The 20,957-nt window shown below is 36.7% G+C and overlaps 1 protein-coding gene across 1 annotated transcript in view; it reads left to right on the forward strand.

Annotated features, from left to right (window-relative positions):
• LOC101735623 (SLIT and NTRK-like protein 4) overlaps positions 1-19,725 on the forward strand; it is a 92,270-nt gene extending 72,545 nt beyond the window's left edge. Inside the window, exon 3 of the mRNA XM_004932282.5 lies at positions 16,162-19,725. Coding sequence (XP_004932339.2) covers positions 16,190-17,920 — 1,731 coding nt within the window. The 5' untranslated portion in view covers positions 16,162-16,189 and the 3' untranslated portion in view covers positions 17,921-19,725. The remainder of the gene's footprint in view (positions 1-16,161) is intronic.
• The last annotated feature ends 1,232 nt before the right edge of the window (positions 19,726-20,957 follow it).

Genomic DNA, 20,957 nt, shown 5'->3' on the forward strand with positions numbered 1-20,957 from the left:
GGCGAAAAATAGTCCGCAGAAAAGTTGAATACACTATTTGGTTACAAATTTTATCATAGAGATATACGAATCAATGTATAAGGAGACTAAATGTAAGGATGTGTAAGTTACTACTGTTAGTAGATTACCAATCCGGCCAAAATTCGGATAATGAAAGGAATGAGGAAATTTTGTGTCATAATTAAAATAAAATGGCGTAATCTCTTTTCTACATTTGGAAACACCGTTTCCGTGTAGTTCACTTTGGTATTATTTTCGTAGGCAGATACGTTCTTGACAGTAAACAGGCAATAGCAGAGCATATCTAATCCACTACCTATACAGAGCCTATAGACGTATTGGTTCAAGTAACTATCACTAGAGATGTCTATTCTAGTATTTTTGAGGCATCGAATTCATGAAGTACATGTGTTTCAGTGTTTCTCTTATTTTCATCCGTTTCCTGAAACGCATCATGCGCCACCTATCGTATCTCGATATTTCAAGCTTACCTTCAACCCCCTTAAGTGCCAACAACTGTGCATAGCTTAGTGTATTTGGATATAAACACAGAATACGCAACGATCAAGCTACAAATTTACAATACTTATTATGAATACTACTCAATTTTCAACAGTAGTAGTAGAAGTAGTAGTAGTAGTAGTAGTAGTAGTAGTAGTAGTAGTAGTGGTGGTGATAGTAGTAGTTGTAGTGGTAGTTTTTTCATTAATTGCTAAGGTGGGTGGACGAGCTCACAGCCCACCCGGTGTTAAGTGTTTACTGGAGCACATAGACATCTACAACGTAAATGCGCCACCCACCTTGAGATAAAGGTTCTAAGGTCTCAAGTATAGTTAGTAGTAGTAGTAGTAGTCCTAGGGAACCCTGCTGCTACATGGGATCCTCACAAGTTGTTTTCACTTCACCTTGTCTTGCGCTTGTTCCTTAGCATCGCTCAGGTCGGGCCGGCAGTCCTCATCTCGCTCTCCACGGTGCGTTACTTACTAACATACATACATACTTTAATACTCAAAAGTTAAATGCTATTAAATTCTCATCAGTAAATGATTCATATCGATCAATTTCAGTCTCATAAGCACCCAAGCGCCGCGGTTTCACGGTCCATAGAGCCAAGTCGGTGTACGTTTAAAAATATTTTGTTACGTGAGACCGAACTGGATATTCGATATCGTTCGATAATAGTCTGAACCGATTGTCGGATAACGGACTCGGACGGCCACTGTGGTAGATCAAAACCCCGAAATGTCCGTGGGATCGTACTCAAAAATCTTTTATAGACTATTTTGACATATTATACCGTCATTTCATGGGAACAACATTTCGATTTCACACGTGTCGGATAGTTTAAAATCTTAACTACCGGTACGCACGTTACCTTGTTAGGCCGCGACGACAGAAATCCAATTTTATGTAATGTTATTATAAAGGTTTTGTTTATTGAAATTGCACTTTCGGTGCAGACATTAAGGCGCATTAACAGCTCGTATTTATTTAGTGAAACTCGATTATCGCTTTCGAATCGTGTGGAATTAAATGCGTATAATAATGAATTAAATGAAATTCGATGTAGTTAGTTTACCGTTTAATTACATTCGAAGCATGCGGCGACAAGTTTTCGATTCGATTTGTAATTTATTCTCTTAGGTGAAAAGTTATTTGGTTTGAAATAAATGATGTTTTAAATTTAATAATTATTGTCGTTATTATAACATACACGAAACAAAAGTTTATGTAAAGATTAGTTATGGTTATAAAATGAAAAACATAATTTTTGTAATTCTGATTGTTATGCTATTAATAATTCGTGAGGATAAATCACGAATATTCATCATGCTGTTTTTGGTGTTTTACGTTTTTGAAGTGAAAACTTCTTTAGAATCATTGTGATTTCAAACCGGATGGAACGGAAAAAACGACAGGTAAGAGACACAAATACAAAAATGTGTAGGATGAAGCCAGCAAAGAATGAGACAGAAATATACATACTATTTAATACAGCGCCATCTGTGAGATTTTTTAATACTAATGTGTGTATGAAAGCTCTTGTAGTGAATTTTAATTTAGGATTATACGTGAAATTAAAATATCAATTCACAGAGGGCGCTACCTTACAATTATTTACTAATGACAAAATTTTACATATACTTAAGACGTTTAGGATAATTGTATTTTAATTTTGGAAGGTTTCACTTCTACCACGTGTGAATTGCACACATGTTTTTTATTTATTACATAGATGAGTGAACGAGCTTCCTATGTGGATTCCCTTACCTTCCTTTGGTCTTGAGGTGAATGTCTCAATTTTATAGTTTAATGACTGTACCTTCGAACCTTCGATCTGGAACGCGTACTGATTCGCGGTAAAAATAGGTATGATGGTATAACCTACCCTTGCAAACTCACAAAACACCCTACCACGAGCAAAACTAACGTTTCGCTGTAACAAATTTAAATTTTCTGAATATTCACATGTTTTTATTTTTGAAATGCAAAAACTCTGTACAATAGTACGAAATGCGTAAAACATTTTTGCATATCCATTTATTTCAGTACCTAGGTAAAATTCATATCTATGTACACAATAATCGGTTCGTATCGATACATTCTTTTATATTTTCTATGCAGTTATTGAAGCTCAATAACGTAACGTGCAAGCCAAGCAGTTAAGTGCGAATGTTATTAGGCCCAGTTGTCAATGTAGGACTGCAGTAATCCGATACATTTGCATAATGCGACATTCAACTACCTTGCCATAATGCTCTATAAACATTTGACTAACAGCCATAAATCAGGATCTCTCACGATTTGCCTAGTAGCTTTCATTTGAAAATAAATTGTTTGTATCATTGTTCAGGATATACCGTGTTACTGCTGGATTGGAACATTTATAGGTTATTAACTCATAACACATATTAGTGTGGCCGAAATTGGGCTTTTTGTGGCGGATGAGAAAGATCATAACGACATTGGATTAACCAGGGTAGTTCAGGTAGAACACATTCCCACTGAAAATAAGTAACTATGAAGTCCAATAGCTTTTTTTTTATATTGCTTAGGTGGGTGGACGAGCTCACAGCTCACCTGGTGTTAAGTGGTTACTGGAGCCCATAGACATCTTCGACGTAAATGCGCCATCCACCTTGAGATATCAATTCTAAGATCTCAGTATAGTTATAACGGCTGCTCCACCCTTCAAACCGAAACGCATTACTGCTTCACGGCAGAAATAGGCAGGGTGGTGGTACCTGCTCGCGCGGACCCACAAGAGGTCCTATCACCAGTAAAGGTGGTGAGAGGCCACTTAAACTTAGATAAACTTATTGTGTCGTATACAGGCAGGAGAACTTATAACCTATCTGTTTTTAACGCCGGAGCTCACAGAAAATAACTTTAACAAAAGCATTGCGGCTCAATGTCGTCCCTAAATTCAGATTACGCATTCGTTCTATGGTATTGAGTAAAAAATATTTGCACAAGCAATCAACTAAGAATTGTAATTGCTCAAGATTGTTGAGATTGGCCTCGTATAAAAACTGGTAGATGTAGGTGGTCTCTCCATATCTAGCATCGAAGCGGAAAAGCAAGCTAGAAACATTTCTGGAATGAGAACGAGCCAACGGGTTCTTTCGTTAACGGATTTCGAAGATTCTTTACTCAAAATAAATCAAAATCACTAAATTAATCCACTTTTGACTTATTTATTATAGACTAGAGGTCCCGCAGTAGTCGAAATTCGACTATAATTAATTGGTATTGTAAGTTTGTACACTATTATGATTGTATTTTATACTTCTATAATCACAAATTTCGCCAAGACTACACTTTAAAAATATTAATAAAGACAAACAATATTTTATCTCAATTTGATAACAGACGTCAAGAACAAAAGTTTGACAATAAATAGTATGCATGCGTGTGTGCGTCAAATATATGGTCTGTAGTGTGTGTAATGTTTTCTTTATTGATATAATGTATCTTTTATGCATTATTTAAAAAAATTATTAGGATTGTGCACTTCTTCTCTATATTCTCTATAAGTGTGGAAAATTTCATACTCCTCCGTCCGCACGATTTTCGTAAAAAGGGATACAAAGTTTTTGCTTCACGTATTAATATATAGATTATTCGATGTCCGAGCTTATTATTAGAGATATTTCGTTGGTTTTTAATGGAATTAAAACACACATTTTTTGTAGTTTAGATAGGTGGACGAGGTCACAGCCTCCGTGGTGGCTCCAACAGCTTTTTACTGGTGGTAGGACCTCTTGTGAGTCCGCACGGGTAGGTACCACCACCCTGCCTATTTCTGCCGTGAAGCAGTAATGCGTTTCGGTTTGAAGGGTGGGGCAGCCGTTGTTACTATACTGAGACCTTAGAACTTATATCTCAAGGTGTGTGGCGCATTTGCGTTGTAGATGTCTATGGACTCCAGTAACCACTTAACACCAGGTGGGCTGTGAGCTCGTCCACCCATCTACGCATTAAAAAGAAAGCATCACTATGAAGTTCCACCTTGAGATATTAGTTTCAAGTCTCCGTTTTAATATAAGATTCCCTATAGGGAACTAGTCGGAACTAGTCGATATGTGAATATGAATGTATTTATGTTCCCTTTAAGGTTAAAAGGAACATACATTCATGCACACATCGACTTTTATAATTATCGATTTATGAAAGAAAATAAAACCCAAGCAACAAGCAACAAGAAAACAAAATTCAAAAGCAACTTTAACCCCGCAAGTTTTATTCCAGGAAAGCAGAGGTTTACAAAGCTTCTTAAAAAATGTATAACAAAAATATGTTTATTTCTGAACGCCGATTCAAAAGAATAAGGAAAATCGATATTCAATGAATTTAAAAGCTTGTTTAAAAAAGGCTTTCGCCTAGGTGAATCGTGACCTTTTATTTTCCTAGTCCGTCTAATTAATGTCCGTTAATCAAAAACGATCCTCTTTCCGTTGCATTCGCAATCAAAGCGACTGAAGGAAAATCTAATGAATGTACTCAACTTTATTTTCCAAACAAACATGAGTTTTAATCTTCGATATTGTAAAATTTCAATTCAACAAGTGTAAAACGAGGTCAGAGATTCATTGACCTCGCTCTTTTTGTTGAATAAATGCTTTTTAATTTTAAAAAGATCAAAGATATATTTTCATTTTTAAAATACTAGTAATAGCGGTAAATTTAATTTAAGGCTTAAGGGTATTTCGTTGAAAAATAATGGTAAAAGAAACACAATAGTGGTAGGGCCTGTTTTCAAATTTTAAGTCTAAGGGTTGGTTCTTGTAAAATACAATCGAGCCTTGGCCTCTACTTTCCGAGTTTTTTTTATGATTGAGAGATTACTGGTGGCCCAGAGGCTTTTCCAGTTTCACAAGGACAGGTGGGCGAGCAAGGGCTCAGCCAGAAGGGGCAGGATTTACTAACCGACCGGAATCGCGCCCCGCTGACAAGATCCGGCGAGAAACTCAACGGGTTGATGCTTAGGTTAGGTTGCACGTCGAACTCTTTGCCGAGTTCGAGGAGTACGGTTACCGGGGTCTCTTGTATTAGAGCGGAAGGCGTCTAATGCAAGGGTTATTGGATCTGATGGATCCGTAAGGACATGTCTAAGGCGACGACGGTGACTGGCTCCTGTGTGATCAGGAGTCGGAGAGTAGTCAGCGGCGACAACGATAAGGCGATTACCATGACGCATTTCCTCATCGAAGTAACGTTCCCACGCGGACTTCATGTATTTTCTAATCGATTCGAGGTCCAAGTTGTCGTGTAAGTCGACGGTCCTCACGGTCCACGGGGCTCCGACTGCTAACTTGCAAAAACAAGATTGTAGGGATTGGAGGATGTCTATGTGGATGCGGGCCGCGTGAGCAAAGACCACACTCGCGTAAGTCAGGACGGACCTTATGCAAGCTTTGTAAAGTGTCACCTTGTTCCGAAGGGACATTTTGCTCCGCTTACAGATCATGGGATAGAGTCTGCAAAGAATAAACACGGCACGGTCACGGACTGATTTTATATGTGCGCGGAATGTCATGGATGCATCCAGGGTGACACCCAAGTACTTGACCTTCTTGGCCTAGGGTATGAGTTGGCCGAAGAAGGTGATCAGGGGAGTTTCCGAGTCAGTAACGGCATTCACGTTGTGATATCTATTGGCTCTAGTAATCGTAAAACTTTATGAGCCGAATGCTTATATGCCCCCATAGAACATCAAAACGTTTTTACCATTTCACATGACTAAAGATGCACAAACTACATAAATGAATACTTTTCAAAATGAATATAAAAACTATACATTTTATGATAGATGATTCCATGAAAAACTGTTCAAACACACTCGTTGAAGTTCTAGGATATAATAAGAAAAAGCTAATTATTCAAATAAGGCTACAAAGTCTAATTAAGTAGGTGTTCAAAATTCCCGAGCACGATGCAAAAATTTAATCAAAATAAATTTAGGACGAGCACAAAATACGGTCCAGTGTAAACCTTTGCCTCGTGGTAATATTTTGAGGATAATTTGGCAGCTTCGTTGTTCATAAATGTTTAGATTTTGACCTGCTCTGATGCAGTATATCAGTAAAATTCGTATTTATGGATGGTGATAGGGGAGCATTATGGCATGTCCTTCTTCAAAAAACATTTGAAAATAACCAATGACTTGAAATTATTTATTATTTGGGTAGCATTCTATTTTTCCTTTACCATAACTTATCCTCGATATCCATTATCCATTATCCACGATGACCACTCACTATCAGGTCAGAGGCACGCTCGTGTATTTACAAAGGCAAGAAAATAAAAGTCTGCCTGTTTACCATTTTTACAATAAAAAGCCTGTTTAGAATTTTCACTGTAAATAAACCCATTGAATCCGTCTTATCGTTACACTAACACAACCATTTCCGAGGCGTAGAACCCGTAAAAATCCCGGATTGAATGCGCTTTTGCTCAAACCAATGGTTAGTTTGAAGTGAAATCCTCCCATTCATTCGTTCATAAAATGCATTACCGCCCAGCCCTACGGTCTCGACTAACGCAGAATAAGTTAACCGAGAACCGTACACTCCAATATAGGAAACCGGTGACTGAGGATTTTGCTTCAGGTTGCGTTTGCAGACTTGATAGTAATCCGGCTTTCGTGCAGCTTTGTTTAGCACTCCGTATGGTGGCGAAAGCAAAACGTTCGCCTTGCACACACTGCGAAAATGAATTCCTTATTTCGTTCAGAATATATATTTAGATCCTTAAGATAGTAATTGTAGATTTCGACCTTATATTTTACTGTGAATTTAATTCAAGCTGGTTGCTTGGTTTTGTTCAAGTTGGAATTTAATTCAAGCTCAAAGCTGCAGTTGCTATTTAAAACATAAGCAAAAAGCACCAACCGCGTGACATAAACCATAAACGAGAAATTAAAATAGCACATATGTATTATGTAGCAGCAGTACCGTGAAGCAGTAATGCGTTTCGGTTTGAAGGGTGGGGCAGCCGTTGTAACTATACTTGAGACCTTAGAACTTATATCTCAAGGTGGGTGGCGCATTTACGTTGTGGATGTTTATGGGCTCCAGTAACCACTTAACACCAGGTGGGCTGTAAGCTCGTCCACCCATCTATTAATAAAAAAAAAAATTAGTACATATTTACCTAAGATATACGAAACTGTCTTCACAGTTAGAATTTAATTCCCTTAAAATCTTCTTTTTCATAATCATAATGTAACAAGCATCCTGGTGGAATCTGAATACCGGAATAGACAATTTTCCGTAAAGCTTTTAGAAATAAGATCTCACAAACGTACATTGATGTGGTCACAGTAATAATTCTGGCTTTGTTCATATAAACAAAACAAGTAAATGTTAGTAATAACTTCCATTCTCCTTATTGGCAATCCTCCCATGCGAGCTCGGATTTTTATCCGTCCGGCTAACGCTTTTATATGCCTCAATGCAGACAACATATGAGCACATCTAATTTATTTCATGGGCATCGTTTATTTAGTTACTGGAAACAGAGGAACTTGCGATACCGAGGGATAGAGGATTTATTTCTTGACTCGTTTCCCTAAAACCCACTTCGCTTAATAACCCTAAAAGAGGCCAGATATCTCACACGGAATCCTCGGGATTTTCGCCAATGCTCGGTCGGCGCGATCGCGTTCCAATGGGCTTGGAGTGTCGATAGCGTCTACCCATCGTCTCAACGAGCTATTTCATTATTCAGCTTCGGCGCGTCCATTGAAGACGGCGCGATAGCATTGACTAATTTTGCAATAAGCTGTAGACGAACGTCGCAGCGTGCCTTGATTTCGGTTCGAATAATTTTCCTGTCTTCGAAATTTTTTATTATTTTTTTATCGCTTAAATGGGTGGACGAGCTTACAGCCCACCTGGTGTTAAGTGGTTACTGGAGCCCATAGACATCTACAACGTAAATAGGCCACCCATCCTGAGATAAAGTTCTAGGGTCTCAAGTATAGTTACAACGGCTGCCCTACCCTTCAAACCGAAACGCATTACTGCTTTACGGCAGAAATAGGCAATGTCAACAATAAAGAAAGCGTTTTCATTCGATTTTTGTAAAGCAAACGTTAAACACGTTCACCCTAAATTTAACTCGCGGCTACTATGCAAACGGTAACTTTTAAATTTATTATAGACTCAATTTCTCAAAGGAAAAGTTTTAATAACACTCAAACAATTCATAGGTACCGGTTGCTGAGTTTTTCTCGTCGCGGCTAAAGTCAAAGTTTTGCAACGTGCCACAAACCGTACGCCGCGTACAAATTAAGTACTGTAGTCGTTAATGCGGATGTGAACTTAAATTGTAACCGTCTTCAAATATTTTTATGATTAATCAGTTCTTTACGAGTTATTCGGACGCTTCCTTCTTTTACGAGTGGCAAAGGCGATGAAGTTTGTAAAGTAAAACAACATTTAATATGAAAAAAAAAGAATGCAGCTAAACCTTTCAGTATCTCTGTTTTATTTATAACTAGAATATTGATGTTTATGAGCGTGTGTATATATGTATTTTCCACGAAAACACGAAGTTACGATTCCTTTTGGAAGTAACTATCTTTTGGGTAAATTCGCGATTAAAGGGCCTATCTTAATAATTGTTTTGTTGTCATTCGTAAATTTATTTGTTCGTATTTTTTTGCGTTTGTTCATGAAATTCTAGGGTAGGCTTGTGATATAGTACCACTAACATATACCATAATGCGTGAGTTGCTTCAAAATTTGTGGTGTGCACTGAAGTAAATAAAACATTGTAATCACGAGTACTGAGCCTTTATTTCCAGTAACACCATTTTTTTTTCAATATGTAAGTACTTAATTATAAACACAATTTCTAAAAAAACCTTTGAAGTTTATTTGTTAACTTAAATTCGTTTGCCATTCAACCGAAACCTTACCCGTTTGGGTAGAGCCAATACTAATCCACATTGAATGAAAGTCAAAGTGAGAGCGAGTTGGTGTTCGCTAAAAGCCCTTTGGCGAGGCAGCGATGCAGCGATGATGCGTGCAGCGGCCGGCGCGCCTCGCTATTATAGCCAAGTGGCAAGTTTTGTGCTCGGCTCATGGACGATTCATCGCCACCTCTCGTTAGGGCGCGCGCCTGAATGCCGCCTTAGCACTCCTCATTATTGCGTTTATAAAGGCTTTCATACAGAAGACTGATTCACTAAGGCTCGTTTTGTTGGTGTAAAAGAAAATGGGATTGTGTAGACGTTTTGTTTGGGGATTTTTTTTCTTTAATCGAAACTGTACGATGCTCGAGCTATTTCGTAGTAATAAATTATTTAGCGTAACAACCTAATTTCTATCTTTTTTTGGAACGAAGTTCCTTATGGGATGATGCGGAGGAGTACCTACTCTAACTGGGAAAAAACATCCGTAACGTAAGATTTTTATTTGTAATGCACACAGTGTACGACTTAACTTTGTAATAACGTACAAAAAATAACATATTTTTTTATCATTCATTAACCACGATCTCAAAGCGTACGTTTGCGCAATACACAAACTCTTATGCAAACAATCGTGAATGAAGTGTACCACAATAAGCTCGCACGTTGCCGAATGACAGTGGGTTGTTGCGAAAACTCCATTTTTATTTTCTTTATACCTCGAATAGAATTTAAAAATAATATTTTTATAATAAGGAATTTCGTTCCTATCCGGTGTCCCACGACACCACACATATTTTTTTGTTAAAATAATCGTATCATAAGAAGCACATAATATGATATTTAAAATACGTGTTTTTTGCAAGTATGTATGTAGTTAGTGTATTAGTATAGTATAGTGTATTAGTTTTTACCTAAGAAGATAATTTAAAAGAATAAATTCAAGTGTTTGTTCCCGGATTGTTTAGCAAACATTATTTGCATGCGAGACTGAACGAGCAACTTGTTGGAGTAATATCGCCGTTCATAAACTAATAAATCTGGCTTTGAACGTTCGAAAGTCCCATAGTCCTCTAACCGGGCTTTGATTGTAAAATCAATAGAGGGAGCGCTTGCTACTACCGAAAGGTGCGGTTGTTAGATTAAATTTAAGTTAACACATTCATGGTCCGATAAGGGTATTTTATTTGTGACGTTTAAATTTGAATTTGGACAACGTCTAATATTAGGGCGTGAGTATGGTGAGCTTATACGGGCAGACTAGGGGTACCCTGCCTATTTCTGCCGCGATGCCACGTATTTTTTTTTAAGGCACGCTAACTGGTCCCGTGCTAAGTTCGTAAAGAATTTGTGTTACAGGTACCAGATAACGGAAACAAATGTAAGATTATTATTATACACGTACATATATTTTAATATTTAATATACATCCATAACCACGGAAAAGAGATTTATATTTATCATACAAATATTTTCCCTTGGCGGGATTCGAACCCGCGACCCCCTTGTGTAGTGACCATGTCACTTACCACTACACCAGACGGCCGTTAAATATTGTAAGTATTTGTTAAATAAGTATTTTGTTTGGAGTTTGAAGGGACTATAGAAGCTTGCCTGGAAATTTCAAGCTCGACATTTAAAGAATGGGTATTATGGTAATCCGAAATATGTTTTCCGTATCCGGATCGGATATACAAAATGCCTTTTCATTTTTACGTTTTTAATTTAAACAAAACTTAGTCGTCGTTTGTTTTTACTAAACTAAACGTAAATTACTTTTAGCATTTCCTTGCTAGTAACGGATTCGTAATTTAAAATTCTAAACTTGCTCACATTGTCTCAAGTGGTAATGTTAAAATGAAAGCTTCTCGGAACGAGGAAGACGCTAAAACGAGACTTGAAACTTTAAATCAGCGACGTTTTCTACCCGAGATCAAATAAAAGTTTACTAAAAGTTTTAATCACCTTCCATAGCGGATTATTATTTATAAAATAATGGGTATTAAGAAAAATATTAGGTAGAAAATAAAGATGCGTACATACAGACGAGTACATAGGTTAAAAAATCCGCAGTCGATATAAAAATATTAGCAGTAGATCAAGAATTTTGAGGAGATAAGGACAGATTATTCTCTTATAAGAATTTTCTGTCTATCATTATTTTCTCTCCTTAGGCTTTTTCTTTACTGGTAGTAGAATGTACTATGTAGGGGGTTTGGGGTGTGGTTGTTTGGTTGATGGGTGATTGTCCATGTATGCCTTCTGGCCAAGTAGATATACGGCCGCCCTTTAGGCCTAAGAAACTGTTATACAATAAAATTGAAATTGAAACTTTTCAATCAGTAATGTTAATCATTTATAATAACAATTCATTTTGTCATTCGTGGCCACTCAGCGTATATTAGTTTATGTTTGATTTGTCGTTTATTAAGTCCCAAATAATGCCGTTGGTAATGAAGCTAGCTATTATAAAAATAATAGGACAAATAAAAAAAAATACGAACTGTCCACAGCAGCACGTAATAGGGGAACCTTTCTGTGGTTTATCAGCCGGTGTGACGGTCACGATTTAATCTTGAAATATTTTAATCTAAATTTTGATTAAACTTCTTTGTGCTTTATCTCCGATTTAAAGTAAAAAGGCGTTCGTGCCTGTGGACGTTTACCGTGAAGTTGCGAATTTACAATCGAATCAACTAGTCGCTTCGCTCGGTTTTTGTCCTGTCTAAGATGTAGACGTGCACTCGGTGCGTTCTCCGCCGGCCAAGTTTTCTCATTATGCCCGTTAGCACCGCCTTTTAGACTATACTTTATAGCCGTCAACGAAGAACATGCATTCTCGAACAATCCCATATAGCTGAAACTCACGAAACAATTTTCTCGTATTACGTCGTCCACTTTATTGGTGGTAGGACCTCTTGTGGGTCCGCGCGGGTAGGTACCACCACCCTGCCTATTTCTGCCGTGAAGCAGTAATGCGTTTCGGTTTGAAGGGTGGGGCAGCCATTTTAACTATACTTGAGACCTTAGAACTTATATCTCAAGATGGGTGGCGCATTTACGTCGTAGATGTCTATGGGCTCCAGTAACCACTTAACACCAGGTAGGCTGTGAGATCGTCCGCCCATCTAAGCATTAAAAAAAAACTAGGATTTCTATAGTCTTCGTTGTAGTAGTAAAATATCTTAAGAGTAAGAATACATTTAAGCTCGGTTTAAGAAAGTCGTAAATGTGGACTGAGATAATACTGTATTGGGGCGAGGGCGAGGAAGTGGTAAGCGGACTTTTACACCGGTTTTATTGTTTCGCCCCTCGTGAAGTGTCATTTGTGTTAGTAAGGTCTTAACTTGTATTAACAGCTAGGTAGCTGAGACCTCGATGAGAGCGATCGCCTCTGTTGACTTTGAGTTGCTTGTGTCAAACTCTCGTCAATGAACTACCAGTAAATCTTTAGATGCGTTGGTAAAATCACGAATCAGCGAACACAGCTTTGTATTTATTATAGATGTAAGCTTCACCTAGATAATTTAATTTTATATAATAAAGCATAGGAATGCTAAAAAAATATCCTACTTAAGCTATAAACTATTTTTGTGCGAAATTTCAAACAAATCCGCTTTGCCATTTTTACATGATCGAGTAAAAAATCACCTATCGTACAAATTTTCACGTTTGTAATTTTAGACTTATATTTTCGTGGCCTATTTGCTTTGTCTGCTCAAATTTCTTGAAACTTTATGTATATTTTTTTTTGCTGCTAATATAATAAATTATGTATAATATAGGCACGACATTATCATTTGACAGTTTTTAAGTTTAAGTCTAGTTAAGAAATCCATAGCATCAAAATGTTAGGATACAGCCTTTAAAATTGTTTTCCGGAAGTACAATATTGGGTTGAATATTCTCGAAATGTGAAACTAATACTCAGGACGTGTTCCACATTGAGGACAGGAAATGATAATTCTTGATTACCAATTATGTACCTAAATGGAGTTCATTATGACTTACGAACATAAATGAATGGTAACGAACTGGGGATACGGAATAATAAACTGTAATTATACACGGCAATAATTAATTTCGTAACGAAAGCGTAACGACAAAGCTTACTTTGTAAAAGTTTTGTTTGACGCAAAAAATAACTCGATAATCCTCATTCGCAGACAGTTTCAAACAAAGTCCGTTACGTTTATTAAAATGTCGTATCTAAACATTGCGAAGCTTAACTTTTCAATAAGGGAATGTTAAATTTCCATTTCGAGATTTCCTGCGGAACGAAAAGAATACGATAACTTCAAAACGTATAATACTACATTAAAGAGAATACGAATGTTTTTGGGAAGAAATTATAGCGGCTATTAATAAAATTAATAAATACTTACTAGTGTTGGGTTTATTTATTTTATTTATTTATTTACAGTGGAAGAACGTCACATTATGTGGTCGCGATCCTCAGTAGTGAGGGAACGATGGAGAAGAAGAAGAAGGGCTTATTGTGAATATTGTGTATAGCTTAATTTACATAGTGCCCTCTTCTGGACTTGTTGAGGCATCTAAGCGTTCCAGTTTGAATACCTTCAAAATGAGCACTTAACAGTCTGTGAACCTGACACCGGTCTATGTCAAATATAATAAAATAGTAAAGTAATAACGGACTAAGCACACAACGATTCCATTGAACATAATTTGCGGTTTCAAGTCGAAGTAAATTATAAGACAACCGAAAAGCTAAAGCACAGGTCAGCAAAGAAACTGTGGGTGCGATTCCTTCAAAAGTTGTTTTCAAGCAAATAAAGCTAATGTAATATACGAATAGAAACATATATGCTTAATATTTCAATTTCAGATTCAGGAATGACATAGCAGTCATTAAAATTGCATCATTCGGTTCAGACGTCGCAGAGTACACTCGGAAAGGCAACGGAATTAATCCGTCCTAATACTGGGATCTTTAATGTGTATCGGATATGTATGGTTTCTGTAATTCAGGCGGGCCCGGGTAATCCGTTCGCGTTGAATGATATCTGGTTACCGAGGGAGGATAGCTCATCTTCACTTATCATGCCGGTCGAGTTGTGATATCTTCATTATGTTTACGAGTAGTTGTTCCCACCTCAGAGTAGATATAATAGTTTAAAAAATTGGGGTGCATGGTGTTAGTAGAGTAGAGTAGAAGAATTATTGTTTCAATAATATCTTAAATAGCACCCCACGCTTTTTTTACAATAAAAAATATTTTTTTTCACAATTTTTAATTTAAATTAATTAAAATTTATTTTCAATTTTTAGTTTAATTTTATATAAAGCGTGTTTTTTTTTGTTTTTTAAACTATTATTTATTTTTAACTTCTTTTTTCAATTATTTTTTTAATATTGAATAATCATCGCGGTCCTCGATAAATCTACAAAGTTTGCATGAAATCTGGCCATTTAAAGTGGGTCAAAATCGCGTCTAAAGAAGTCAGTTACAAACATACAAACATACATACAAGTGAAGCTAATATAAAGCGCGTAAAAATCAATCAATTTCTTAGACGTTATTTGTCATAGACAAAGTTTTCCCAACATGATCATTCGGCAATACTGAATTATAAATTTAATTAAATCTCACCATATTTTTGCATTTTGTATACGGCTGTTGTTAATTTATTTGGCGTATAACCAATAATGACAAAGCTGAGGAAGCAGCTCAACATTCAGAACTTTGTTATCTAATTCAATTTGCATTTCGAATCAAAAACTTTCCGTGACACTGTTTTGCATTATTAATACTTTATCATGGCGTGATCTCCCTAGAGGCGCACTAGAAGCTATAAATTGAATTCCAACCTTCGCAATTAGTTATTCCCGCGCGTGAAACTTTCTAGATCGTTCGCCTTCGTTAACAGATGTTACGGTGCTATTCATTATACATTCCGTCGAATTGTAAAGCCGAACATTTAATTTAAAGTACCTACCGAATGATCCTTTGTTAAATTGTCGACGATTTTGGGTAGCATTGTTAAGAAAATGTTCAGGTTGCGAAAGCGTAGCGGCGTGAATGTTGTTCGCTAGTTTCCCGTTTACGGCACATTCGTCTTGCAGGGAAATGTGGAACGATAAATAAAGACGCAATAAGCCTTGACGAGTAAAGGAACTAGCGGACTGGGGGCCTCGCCGCGAGAAAACGCATTAACCCTCGCACCACGTGCCTCCACAACGTGGCCACCCGCTCGACAAAATGACAAGCGGCCCTAATGTAATGGCATATTGAATAACAAATCGAGGACGTTAATGCGTCTCATGCAATATGTTGAAATGGGACTTACCCCCGCGTCTATGCTGGGCTGTAACAAAAGATAATAAAAAAGTTTTTGTGGCAAACTACCGTTCCGTCGGCGCGGCACGTCTCTCTTATCAGTCTAATTTGGATCAAACAATTCCATTCCCCCATACAAATTGGGGAGAGGCACATTTGTTATCTGCAGTTTTCGCCAGAAATTATATTAAGATTTTGTGGTGCGATAATTTTGTGTATTTTGCTTTTATTTCTTTTTCCATGACGGAAGATTAAGAAAAATAAGAGAAACAGACAAAATTTTACGATAGCAATAAATTGCACAAGATAACAGAACAGATTTCACATGAAATGAGTTTTGTGGGTCCCTTCTAACAAAACAACTTCTGTTTTTCTGTACAGATAAAGCTGAAGTCATGCTATTTGAAATATAGACTGTAAACTTTTTTTTTATTTACAGATCACGAGTGGCGTATACATGAGATGTTATGGGCTCCCGCGTAGTGAAGTGGCGCTGTTGGATGGTGCTGTTTGCATGGACATGGAGTGCTGCAGCAGCGAAAACGCTATGTCCGGTGCGGTGCATGTGCGACGACGCCTTAAGAGCCGCCTCCTGCGCCAACGCAAACCTAGAAATAGTTCCCATACAACTCAATCCAGAGGCAACTCTTATGAACCTTACGCACAATGCTATCGACAATCTACTCTACGCATTCAACCTCTATACCCAGCTCACTGTTCTAGATATTTCTTACAACAAGATATTAGATTTAGGTAGTGAAAACTTCGAAAGCAACAGTGAAATGAGACATTTGAATTTAAGTAATAATTTCTTAAAGCGTCTTGATAAAGACGCCTTCGTCGGATTGAATAGTTTGGTTGATTTGAATCTATCAAACAATGAAATATCGAACATACACGTGCAGACATTTAGAGATTTATCTGCTTTAGAAAGACTTGACTTCTCAAACAATAGACTGGTTACTTTCGAACCGGAAACATTTGAGCCCTTGTCGTCATTGAAGATTTTATCACTCAGAAACAATTCCATATTAGATATACCATCTGCCAATCTTGGATTCGTCATTCACCTTGAATATTTAGATCTGTCAGAGAATTTGATACAGCAAGTCTCCAGACACGGCTTACCGTTCTTAAAAGAATTGAAACATTTGGACTTGAATAATAATATAATTGAAAGCGTAGATCAATTAGGTTTTCATAGTTTGCCTTCATTACGTCATTTGGACCTCAGTGATAATAATATGACTTTAATTCCAACGTCCGCTCTTTCAAAACTATCTAACTTGTCCCATTTGTACTTAAGTGGAAACTTTTTTCAAAACGTTTCATCGCTTTCTTTCCAAAGTCTTTTCCTCCTGAAACACTTACACTTGAGCAGACTTTACGTACTCGAAAGAATCGATTCGAGAGCTTTCGTTGATAATATAAATCTGCAAAAAATATGGATGAATGATAATGTCAAAGTGAGGGAAGTTCCGCCGAGATTGTTTCACGGAAATCCGAAATTGACAAATATTTATATGAAAAACAATGCCTTAGAGACACTGGAAGCATCTCATTTTCCGATAGACAGATTACAAGAGCTAGAGATTTCTGGAAATCCATTCGCGTGTAATTGTTCCCTGCTGTGGCTGTGGAAGCTGGGTAAAGATAGTGAGACCACTACTAAGAAATCAGGGAACTCTAGTGAGTTTCTCAAAATAGACTACGAAGACGTAAAGTGTTCAGGTCCGTTGCAATTAAAAGGCATGTTGTTCGTTCAGATTCCTGAATCTGAATTTGGGTGCTCAAGCGGGTGGGTGATAGATGCTGTTGTGGTGCTAACCGTTAGTATCATTATAAGCGTTGTGTGTGCCGTTTTGTATTTTATGGGACCGCTAAAGAAATGCAAAGGAGATAAATCGAAACAGATAATGACTAGTGTAATGATGAACGGTGACGTTTCCAAATTGGGAAACGGCCTGGGATATTCGAGTCGCGGTCGGGAGCAAGATAACAAGCGTGACGTGGATCGGTATCTAATGATCGGCTCTTCGGTAACTAATAACTTTCACTCATTAAATCCCCCGTGGAATAGTGTCGATAAGAACCCTTATTACCAAGAAGAGAGCGAGGAGCATATTTACCAACAATTTGCCTATGAAACTATCCCTCCTCACAGAACCCCGGAGAAACCACACATAGTGTATGTTTAACAGACATTTTAAATTTTTTTTTATTGCCTTTGGAGGCAGACGGGCATACGGCCCTGATGGTGAGTGGTTACCGTCGCCCATGGACTTCAGCAATGCCAGGGGCAGAGCCAAGCCGCTGCCTACAATTACAATGAAAGACAATTTTGCAGACTGCTATTTCGAAAAGTTATACGACAAATAAGTGTCATTGTAAGAAAGACAGACACTGATTCGCAATAATGTAAATAGTGATAATAATAATGTAATATGTGATAGCTTTGTATATAAACGTGTAAATATATACTATGACGTATAGGAACGTACCTATTATAGTAACGGTTTTCTACCAAATTAATTTTTTCATGATTAAAATCAAACATATCGACGCTTGAAAGGCAAACGTGACTAAGCGACAATGCGTAAACTTTACAGTAGACTAATTTAAAGTCGCAATACCTGAAAAAAAAATTATTTTAACGAATCTAGCTGTAGTAGAATCTAGCTAGTAGCTGTAGGATTGAAATGATTTTAATAGACCTAGAAATATATATTTTTGCGCATCGAATATGGTTATTGCCTGTCATTTATGTACAAAGCAGTTATTGTCGCTTAGTAACGTTTGCCTTTCAAGCGTCGATATATATTATCATGTTTTCACTAAATAGTGAATGTAATGTATATTTGAAATATTTCGTTTCATAGTTACTCGGATGTGGGTACTGTTATATTTAAGTGCTTTGTAAATTTAATTAAGGAATTCTATATTATAATTGTAAATCGTATGTACTTGTATATTACATTTATATATTTTCAGAATTAAAACACCAATACTTGAAAACTTTGTACAAACATAAGCAATATAGAATTAACTTAAATTAATAAATCGTTGATTTTATTCAGGGACTTGTTATAGTATACTTATTAGTTTAGGAAGAGTTTTTCAGTAATGCTTAGAACATTGTAACGTTTGTTAAAATAAAATATGATTAATACAATAGAAATGATTATGCTAATTGATTTTAACCCGCACATGTTAATCTTTGGCAATTTTTTGTTTCTTTCTTTTTTCTGTTTACAATTTTTTCCTTTAGATGTTTTTAGTGATGGAATATGGAATAGCAGAGTTTGTAAAGGATTTAAATTTCGTATCTGTGATTCGAATTTAGAACAACACTTTTTTCAGAATGACATAGTGTCAGTTTGACGTGTGCTGGTTAGATTTGATGTTTTGAATACACAAAAATCCAGCTGCTCTGATGGAATCTGGTACAAAATATATATTTTTATTCGCGTTGTTCCGTTTCTTGTCTTCGATGAGATTAATTAATTACTATTACACGATTACGTTAATTAGATGTTCTGAAATTAATATTTTTGTACTTAGTGATATGCAAAGGTCGATGCTCTTATAGAGTAAATAATGGTTCAGTTTTAGTTGGACAATTTTCACGTTGTGTTTTGATTTTTAAATCATAGTGAACACAGAATAAGGTTTAAAATTAAGTTGAGGTCACCATTATGAAAATGTAAGAGAAATTATTTTATCATTAATTTTTTGTTTACTATTTTAGCTCTTTTATTTGTCGACCGTATTAATTAATATATGTAGCTATGAATTAAATTAATGATAATTTTATAAAATGCATTTAATCCTACGAATTTCTAGTTATATTTGAATAACCGAAAAAGCAATACCTATGTATGCAATCAATAATACCTACAGTTGTATTGATAGTGTATGACTATTTATACTTAAAACTTTAAATGACTTTTGTTATGATACTTATTTAAAAACATAATGAAAAAATAAATGAAAAGCAAATATACGATTTTGAATTTTATTTTAACCCCCACGGAGCTACAGAATTAACTAACACCGGGTTTTGCTTCAATATAATTAAATATGCATCGAAAATTAACATAAATGTACACAATAGTTTTATAATACAAGTAAAAAAGCATTAAATCTTGTGGTACCTACACTTATTTCAGAACTAATAAAAATATTGCATGACATATTTTCTGTTGAAAGAGGAGCAGTTACTTCATTTACTATGAAAGTAATATGTAATTAATTTAGACACAAATATGTAACAATAAAAAAATACTACGAGATTCTAGTGTAAAAGCAACTGAAATAATAGTTCGATTATCTTTTAATAATTATTTTTGTTAGGCGAACCAACTTAACTGAGTGGTATCAATAGTCCAAAAGCATCAAGCCGAAGCGAATTACTGCTCCGTGACAGGGTGGTCGTGCCTACCCATGCGAGCTCACAAGACAACCCTAATATCAAGAATTATACAATTTAATATTTTTGCGGGTGTGATTTTTATTACATTCATCATGAACGTCATTTGTGAACGTGTGTAAAGTACGTTTTTCATTAAAAAAATTGGTCCCCTCCTTTTTTGTTTTCGGACAAGGGGCTGAACTTTATACGAGGTATCTACGCCTACGGGATGCGCAGGGTATTTAGCGGTCTACAGATGTTGGGAACAGACCGCGGGACCAAGGTGTTTTAAGGCCCTGCCCACCAAATGACTCTTCTTGCACTCTCTCATCCGATATATAATCTTCGCTCGGGGTCAAAAACCGGTCAGAGCAAGGGTTTACCGTGGTCAACAACATAACCAGACTCACGGCGCCAGCCCTAGAACGCCCCGCCGATGGGTCATCAAGGCGATAGTTGACGACTCTACCTCTCGGTACGGCGGCCCGTCAGGCCGCCCCAGGAGGTGTCGCTGATGTTCAGGAATACCCCGCTCGACCAGATCCAGCCTGCCAGGTCGAAACGCGATACAACGCCAGAGCGGTATCCACCTGCGGGATTTGAACACCGCTATAGTCTCAATAACAGTACACCGGGCGTTTCATTTTTAAGGCAATGACGACTTTAAACCTCGAGATAAGACTTAAATAACATTCAATTTAGAAAGAGTACAACGAGAGTTACTGCTATTTCAAACAAAAACACCGTCATAGTCTTTAGTAAAGAAATAACAGTTTCTGAATAAGTTAGACAGATCGAAAATAACAACTCTACAGAATTATTAT

The sequence above is a fragment of the Bombyx mori genome, chromosome 5, assembly GCF_030269925.1.
Source record: "Bombyx mori chromosome 5, ASM3026992v2".
Classification (NCBI taxonomy): Eukaryota; Metazoa; Arthropoda; class Insecta; order Lepidoptera; family Bombycidae; genus Bombyx; species Bombyx mori.